The sequence below is a fragment of the Gymnoscopelus braueri genome (genome assembly GCF_963280865.1).
Source record: "Gymnoscopelus braueri genome assembly, chromosome: 21".
In the NCBI taxonomy this organism is placed as follows: Eukaryota; Metazoa; Chordata; class Actinopteri; order Myctophiformes; family Myctophidae; genus Gymnoscopelus; species Gymnoscopelus braueri.
In genome coordinates this window covers 30,258,931-30,267,996 of record NC_137623.1, presented here as the reverse complement: position 1 = coordinate 30,267,996, position 9,066 = coordinate 30,258,931, and the positions used below count along the sequence as shown (strand labels likewise).

General features: G+C 40.8%; 1 protein-coding gene across 1 annotated transcript in view; it reads right to left on the bottom strand.

The window, feature by feature from the left end:
* The window catches only part of LOC308076766 (acetylcholine receptor subunit delta-like), a 15,360-nt gene extending 7,362 nt beyond the window's left edge, over window positions 1-7,998 (bottom strand). Inside the window, exons 1-7 of the mRNA XM_080417237.1 lie at window positions 7,835-7,998; window positions 5,919-6,064; window positions 4,051-4,095; window positions 3,803-3,912; window positions 3,372-3,527; window positions 2,387-2,499; window positions 1-26 (exon numbers count right to left, since the gene is read on the bottom strand). The exon at window positions 1-26 is cut by the window's left edge and continues 175 nt beyond it. Coding sequence (XP_080273363.1) covers window positions 1-26; window positions 2,387-2,499; window positions 3,372-3,527; window positions 3,803-3,912; window positions 4,051-4,095; window positions 5,919-6,064; window positions 7,835-7,895 — 657 coding nt within the window. The 5' untranslated portion in view covers window positions 7,896-7,998. The remainder of the gene's footprint in view (window positions 27-2,386; window positions 2,500-3,371; window positions 3,528-3,802; window positions 3,913-4,050; window positions 4,096-5,918; window positions 6,065-7,834) is intronic.
* Window positions 7,999-9,066: the final 1,068 nt, after the last annotated feature.

The window sequence follows — 9,066 nt, the reverse complement described above, 5'->3', positions numbered from 1 at the left end:
GTGGATGACCTCCCACTCGCCGTTCTCTGATGGAGAAGAGAACACGGAACTCACGGGTATGAAAACATTTTTATATATATATATTTCTAGATGTTCTCCTGAACTCGTATTTGTTGACCTGGCACTCTCCTACCTTGTATTCACTCCTACCGTGTATTCACGTGTATTCAGCGGTTATTTTAGGATGAGGTTTTAGGGTTATTATTAACCCATTAAGACCTGAGGCCGATTCTACAAATGTCTTCTAAATCAGTTGGACAGTTTTTTTTTGAGTGGTGCCAACCACTCCTACGCTTGACTTTGTCCTGGTGTCCGTCTGTGTGTCCGTGTGTCCGTCTGTGTGTCCGTGTGTCCGTGTGTCCGTATGAGCACGGCCTCTCTGTATGTTTGAGCACAGCCTCAACAGCTGCGGCTGATTGCAACACAAAGATGCAACCATACAGGTACAGGTACAGTACAGTACAGACCGTACAGTACAGTACAGTACAGACCGTACAGTACAGTACAGTACAGTACAGTACAGTACAGTACGTACAGTACAGTACAGTACAGTACAGTACAGTACAGTACGTACAGTACAGTACAGTACAGTACAGTACAGTACAGTACAGTACAGGTGCTGGTAGAGGTACAGTACAGTACAGACCGCACAGTACAGTACAGTACAGTACAGTACAGTACAGTACAGTACAGTACAGTACAGACCGTACAGTACAGTACAGTACAGTACAGTACAGTACAGTACAGTACAATACAGTACAGTACAGTACAGTACAGTACAGTACAGTACAGACCGTACAGTACAGTACAGTACAGTACAGTACAGTACGTACAGTACAGTACAGTACAGACCGTACAGTAGAGTACAGTACAGTACAGTACGTACAGCACAGGTAGAGGTACAGTACAGTACAGGTACAGGTACAGTACAGTACCGTACAGTACACACACACACACACCACTTTTGAGTAAAAATACTTAAAATGAGTAAAAATACTTAAAATGAGTAAAAATACTTAAATATTAGTAAAGATACTTTAAAGTTCCTAAACTGAGTAAAAATACTTTAAATGAGTAAAAATACTTAAAATGCGTAAAAACACTTAAAAGATGTTAAAATGAGTAAAAACACGTACAAATCTGTACAAACATTTTAAAGTACTTACAATGAGTAAAAATACATTGAAGTCATCAAAGTCTGTAAAAAATAACTAATGCAATGACCTCATGAAAGGCACCACTCTCTTCACACTGGGTGTGATTTTTTTTTTTTAAACAGTGGTTCTCAAACTATTTCCTGTCAAGGACCCCCAAAATGATGTGTATTTGGCCGTAGACCCGCATCTCAAGATATTTTGTACCAGGGAACCCCAGAAGCAAAGATTTTAGTTAAAATGTTAGCTTTAAAAAATTGCAGATCTACAAGCTCATAGTGCAGCACGAAGTGACGCGCTGTGAGCTTGTAATTCTGCTATTTTTGAATAGCCCAAGTATCAAATCATGGTTAAAGTGGTTAAAATCTAAAATGACACAGAAGCTTTCCTGGTTTTAATGGGTTAAGGTGAAGAGTTAAGTGATGGTGAGGGGGTTAAGCACTTTCAACCTGGCATCCCTATTCTGGGCATGTCATTATAGGCAATTCTTTCAGAAAGATTCAAAGAGCTTCAAACATTGTGAAAATAGACTCTCATAATAGACTCATAACCCTTCGCATTGTGTTGTGAGCAGGGTTGCCAGGTCTGCTTATTGTCATTTCCTCGCAAGATTTTATTTGAAAATAGCCGATCTACAAGCTCACAACGCGTCGCATCGCGACGCGTTGTGAGCTTGTAGATCTGCTATTTTCAAATAGCTGATGTTAAAGAGCTCGTGTGGCCCATAGTCGCTTCTTTTGGGCTGGTTTTCCTAGACCTGGTTGCTTGTTTCTCTCACAGAATCTGGCAACACTGGTTGTGAGCTTAAAGGGGTAGTTCACCCCCAAAATAACTTTTTTTCTATTGATTACTGACCATCTGGAGCCTTGAATTCATAGATATTTTTTTGTTTTTGTCACATTCCTAAGCCAATAATTTGATTATAATAAATGTGTCCCCATTGATTCCGGTAGGAGACACAAATGCATTTGTGTCTCCTACCGGAATCAATGGGGCTAAATTTATTATAATCAAATAATAAAGGAAGGAATGCGACAAAAACTAAAAAATATCCATGAATTCAAGGCTCCATGGGGTGAGTAATCAATAGAAAAAAAGTTATTTGGGGGGTGAACTACCCCTTTAAGTGGTTATGGCTGTCACTGATGAAAGTCAGTGAAATATCAATGTCTTAACGACTCAGTACCGTAATGCAAGTGCGTGCGTTATTGTGTTGTGGATGGGGATCTTACCTGTCCAGCTGGCAGGGTCAATGATGATCCACTCCACCGTAAAAGCATTGCCATCCTCGTCCGCATCCTCCTTCAGATGCATGGTGATCTCTCTGGTGTTGTAGGTCAGAGAGCTGCATTGTACCAGGGGGGGGGGGAATGGAGTTTATGTTTATTAAAGGATCCCCATTAGAGAGACAGATGAATGAGCCTCTAGTCTTCTACAAATTAAAGTATAAAAACAATCAAAACAATTCATACAAAAAGACCAATTAACATTGTAAAAAACGTATCAAAAAGTCGAGTCAAATTAAACAAATACGCAAATGACAGTTACATACTTGGCAAGATATCTCTTAATGTATTATTTTTTCTTAAAAGTTGTCATAAGTCGTCCTTGGCAGTGAATGTGGACCACGTGCATTTACGACTGCAGGGCTTAAAAGTTACCACCATCACTTTGACAGTAAATACTTATTCGGTTTTAGACATAGTCTTTTGAATAAAATTCCATTTAGTTTTAGTCATATTTTTTGTCATCTGAAATGTTTTAGTTTTAGTATAGTTTTAGTTGACTAAATAAAAAATAAAAATAAAACATTAGCGGGCCGTGATGGCGTCGTAATGCCCGATATACACTTAACTGCATCCGGATTAAGTAGCAGATCTACAAGCTCACAGCTTGTAGATCGGCTATTTTCGGAGCACGACAACTGCACGCAACCAAGCATAAAATGACTTGTCTTTTAGTTCTACTGGATCTCTTCTCCACTAGTCCCTCCCTAACATTTTAATCTAGTTTTTATTTGTTGACGAAATTGACAATATATCTAGTCATAGTTTTTGTCAACATACCGTAGCTTTTACTTACGTTTTTATTTCGTTTTTAGTCACTGAAAAAAGGTAGTCGCCGAACATTTTTCAACATAGTTTCAGGCGACAAAATTAACACTGCTGAAGAGGTGTGTTGTTCAGTCTGCAGTGTGTGCCGTGTCAGAGGTCTTACGTGAATTTGAGGGTGCAGTTCTGCCAGTCGAAGGGGAAGAAGTTGACGTTGATGGAGCAGGAGGACCTGAAGATGGCCGGAGGCAGCCAGTACATCAAACCGTCGGGGTAAATCAGCACGTTGCAGTAGTAAGCCACCTGGAACTGGGCATCGTTACTGAAACGCAGGATTATTACTTTATTTTCTTATTTTTATTTTACCAGGAGGTCTCATTGAGAGCAGAAATGGCCAAGATAGCAGCCATATAAAAACACAAATAACACAACACGTTAAAATACAACATATCTCGTATATTTCTCGTTGAGTTGAGTGAGCCCAACACATTTTTTAATTAACTTGTTGTTGCATTAAATTGTTTGTTTGCACCCAAGCCTCTATTTTGCCCCAGTGCGTCTTATATACAAATAAGAGGAATGAAGAGAGAATCTTACTTATTCTCCAGAACAATCTCTGGCAGCCACACCATGGAGGGCGGGAGGCGAAGGACGTCGATGTCATCGAACTCTGAAGTATTCCACGACAACCTGTAGTCACTCCAAGTCTTTACAAACACACACACACACACACACACACACACACACACACAAACACACACAATTATATTATACAATTATAATGATAACGATAAAACCCTGTTATCCATGATACGTGAAAGGGGAAAAAGTTCTCATTGACTTACATGTTCCATCCAGACATTGGTCAGCATTGTCTCGTCTACCTCTTTCTAGAGGAGGAAGAAAAAGACAAAAGCAGTTGATCCCTAGCATGTCATTTACTACAGGAGGACTGTTTCTCAATCACTGGGTCAATCAGCCATTGTCACTAGGTCAGACTCAGAGACAAAGAAAAACATGTATACAGGATTGTTGAAATGTGTCTATTTGTATGGTTATTTGGTTTTATAAATCCTTATATTATCCCTATTATTTTGTACAATATAATTACTATATTACCTTTCTATCTCATTCTTTTTGTTATTTTATGGTTATCCACACTGTTGTTGGCTAGCAAGGCAAGGCATTTGCTAGTTTACTTGTGTAGCTGTAGCAGAAACAGGTGTAAGCTGAATTATTTTATTTATTCATTCTCCTTTTTTCTCCCAATTTAAGTGTCCAGTCCCCACACATTTCTGTGTTGCCACTGCTATTGTATCCTACTGGCTCGCCTGCCAGTGAGGAGCCCCCACCAGGAGGACGTAGCACCTCTGTACTACTCCTCCTGTCCCCCGATATGTCCCACCCAAGCCCATAGGTGTCACTAGGCAGTGACAAATATCAAGAGGCAGAGGCTTCTCCTCAAGGACATGGGAATCAAAGGCCAGGCCCAACGTCAGGCCATCAAAGCCCTGTCTAGTGCTGCTGAAAGAGCAAGCTCTGGATCAGGAGGAGAGACAACAGCTGGGCTTCGAAATGACACCTAAGTCCAAGACGACATCAAGGGGCGTGAGGTCTAGAAGGGGGTACGGCAGAGTGGGGCACACCTGGGACAACAGTTGTAGCTGTTGAACCCTCTGGAGGTGTCGTAGGCCTTCCTCTGGGAAGAGTTACCCGGGAGCAGTATGTGTTGGCGCCCCAGCCTGTGTCTTCCGTGAGGGAGAAGCCCTACAAACCCACGGTGAGGCCTTTAAGGAGGGCCTTTCAGGCAAGCCGCAAGTGGAGCCTGCAGTACCACCACGGCCCAAGACACCATCACGCCAGAGTGAAAGGTTTGGAGCGGGGGAGTCTGGTGCAACTCTCAGGTCCTGGACCTGGTGAGACGAAGGAGGAGCCCGGACAGGAGGCCATCCACAGAGCCTAGTCCCTCCACGTGCCAGAGCCTCCACTGGTCCCGGCAGAGTAGTTCCGTAGAAGTGGACTGAGGGGCCCTGTCTTTCCCTAAGAGGACTGACCGTGGGTAGCTACTGGGACGTAAGTCCAGTCAACCCCGGCTGGGTCAGCTGGGCGGGTGTATGTTGCGAGACCCGAAACACCAGTCGACCCCAGGCTACAACACTGATGATACGTCCAAGGTGCATCCACGTGATGTTTTTAATTTTTTATTTAGGTCCCAGATGACCTAAGAGTGAGACTTCTAGTTCTAGTTAGATCTCTAGCAGCTACATTCTGAAGGAGACAGCTCCCTGAGACCTGAGAAACGACCATTACAGTAATCTGACAGGAGATAAAACTATGAATATGTTTTTCAAGTCTTGTTTGACATGAATGTTTTAATTACTGCTATGTTTGTAAAATGATAACAGGTTGACTTCGTTATCGACTTGATTAAGATTTAGATCTGTATCCATAATTACACCATGATTTCTGGTTTGCTTGGCCTTTATCAGAGACAGGGGAGTCGCAAGGTCAGTACCAACTGTCATGCTTTCTTCATCGACACCTAAGATAATTACTGTATCTCCGTTTTGTCTTCATCGTCCCATAACACTTCTGTCATATGAATAACACGATAACACTCCATGATCATCTCAGACCATCTCCTGACTCTGATCCTAATAAAGTGATGGACAGCGCCCACACATAAACACACGCACACGCACACACAGCATACCAGTGAGATGAGATTGGAGAGAGTGAGAGCTAGGAACACGTCTACAGAAGTTGATTGAAGCTCCACCGGCCGTATCTCTTTGTTGTAGCCTTTCTCTTTGAACAGGTAGTTGATCAGACGCTCTTCCTCGTTCCTGGCCCAGCACTCTTGAAACACACACAAACGTGCGCACGCACACACACACACACACACACACACACACACACACACACACACACACACACACACACACACACACACACACACACACACACACACACACACACACACACACACACACGCCACATAAACAGAGGCACACACAATCATTCAGAGTAAAATGCACACTGCTGAATAGGAGTGAATTCTTGGGTCATATTTCAAACTGTGCCTGATTTATAATGCACTGCGTGCCGGTGTCGGGCAGTGCGCATCGATTTACAAGCTCACAACGCGTTGCGATGCCACGGGTTGTGAGCTTGTAGATCGGCTATAAATCAGGCGTAACATGGCCACTGCTGTCGTGCTGTGTCGAGTGATTCTGTGGGAGGATTTAACCTGTAGTTAGTTAGCCAGCTGTTGAAAGCAAATGGGAGGGCAAAATAAATTCAAATAATAGACACATACTGTCACGCATCTTAAATTGAGTCAGTAATGTCAACTTTAGGCCTTCTGGTACTTATCCAAAGTTGACAGAATTTTTCTATAATCCCATTCAATTACCACAAGTTATTTTCATATTTTAAATGAATAATAAGTAGAGGGCATTAGGCCTAATAATATTCGTTTTTGGCCAAAGAAACATGCTCATTTAACAGCATAACGAGGCATAAAAGTCACTATACCCTACATACAGTGGTGTAAAGTAACTAAGTACATGTACTCAAGTACTGTAGGCCTACTTAACAACACATTCACCGCCAAAGTTTTTTCATAATAAAATCACCCACTGCCAGGATTTTTATAATTTTTTTATAGAAACAATGTGAATTATTTGTCCGTTTATTTTTTAACATTGAAGTGAATGGATATTTTTTTTTCTTTTTTTATTAATTCGTTAGGGTTAGGGTTATAAATGTATACTAAAAAATTAGAGAAACTTTTTAGGAATTCAAAAACAGAATAAAAGAAAATAATTAAAAGGGGAGAATTCTCCCCTTTGGCGGTTCAGACCATTGACTGAAAAGTGGAGAATTCTCCCCTTTGGCGGTGAGTGTGTAAGCACAAATTTTAAGATTTTTTACTTTACTGTATCATTTAACATTTTCAATGCTTTTGCTTCTACCCCACTACATCCCAGAGGCAAATATTGTACTTTTTACTCCACTGTCAACTATTTGAAAACTTTACTTACTAGTTATTACAAAACATGCATTAACCACTTTATCCCTACTGTATATACTTCAGTTATTTGAAAATAGCAGATCTACAAACTCCTTGTAGATCTGCTATTCACATTTTGAACACTTGTGAAATAGGACATTCTGCATAATGAGTAATTTTATTTGGTACTTAAAGTACATTTTGATTCCAATACTTTTGTACTTTTTACTTCAAGTAATGGAATACCGGACTTTTACCTGTAATACAGTATTTCTACATTGCCGTATTGATACTTTTACTTAAGTAAAACAGTACTTTTTTCTTCCTACATAATATGTAGGCAGTGGTGGAAAAAAGTACTCAATTGTTATGTAGCACATAAAAAAAAGTACTCAAAAATGTTACGTAGTGCATAAAAAAAGTACTCAAATGTTATGTAGTACATAAAAAAAGTACTCAAATGTTATTATTTAGTACATACAAAAGTGTACTCAAAAATGTTACGTAGTGCATAAAAAAAGTACTCAAATGTTATGTAGTACATACAAAAAGTACTTATATAAACATCAAAAAACATCAAATATCAACAACATGAAATAACTTTTCATACATACCAGATGACAGGAGAATGAGCAGGAACACAGTGACCTGTCCCGGGACAATCTTAAAGTCCATGCTTGTTGTGTTGTGGACCTTTACTGTGTGATCAGTCCTTATACCAAGGACCTCTCTCTGCTTGGTGACTGACAGACAGCAGCAGGTGCAGCAACAGGCGACAGCCGCCGGTATGGTGACAAAATACGAGCCGTGCGTTATCCACCATGGCTATGCTCTGTGTCACAGACACTGGTGACCTATCGAAATTGGTGACCAAGTCGATGCATGCTGTAAATTAGCCCTGGTCCAGAGCGTTATAGTGAGTTCTCTCTAACGCCCTCCAGGCGCTAGGCTCTGCTCATATACAAGGAATTCCACTGCCCTGCGACTAGGGCTCCAACAAACTGTAGTAAAAAATAAACAAAACCACTTCGCTACTCACCGAAACAAAGACTGTTTTGTGTTGTTGAAAGTCTATTCTTGGAGGTGGGAAGCCTCAGCTTTCTCTGTAAAATGCCCTTTTTGGGCAGAAAATAAAATATGTCCGCGAGACGGAAATTATTTTATTTATTCCACTGCGCCCTCTACAGATCTGGTCAACAGTCATTTATATTGACCAGGTCTGTAGAGGGCGCAGTGGAATACATTAAATAATACACTTTCGCTACTCACCAAAACGAGGACGGTTTTAAGATGTTGAACTGTTTTGGGGGTGACACACTTTGATGGGTCACCAATTACTGCGTAACCCGAGTGTGCTGGGACATGGCCGTGATGCAGAGCCTTGTGTCAGGAAGGAGTCAGGACAACATGTCATGTCAGGAAGAACAGCTGTTGCTCAAAACATCCCAGAGACAAGACACATCATCACCTTCAAACGGCGTTTGTGTTGTTTCAGCTCACTGCACCTACATGTGGAAGCCACACTATTTCCACCAAAGTGACGCACCTCAAACCAGTGGTGGAAAAAGTGCTAATTTTTTACAAGTACAAAAGTATTGGTTTGAAAATGTACTTAAAGCACCAAAAGTAGTGTAAATGTATACAAATCTTTTGAAAACAGCAGATCTATCAGCTATTTTCAAATAGCCAAAGTTTATATAGGACTGAAGTGGTTAATGTATGTTCTGTAATAATAATCCAAATCTACGAAGTAACTAAAGTTTACAAGTAATGGTGGAGCAAAAGTACAATATTTGCCTCTTGAGATGTTGTGGAGTAGAAGTAAAAGTACTGAAAATTGGAAATA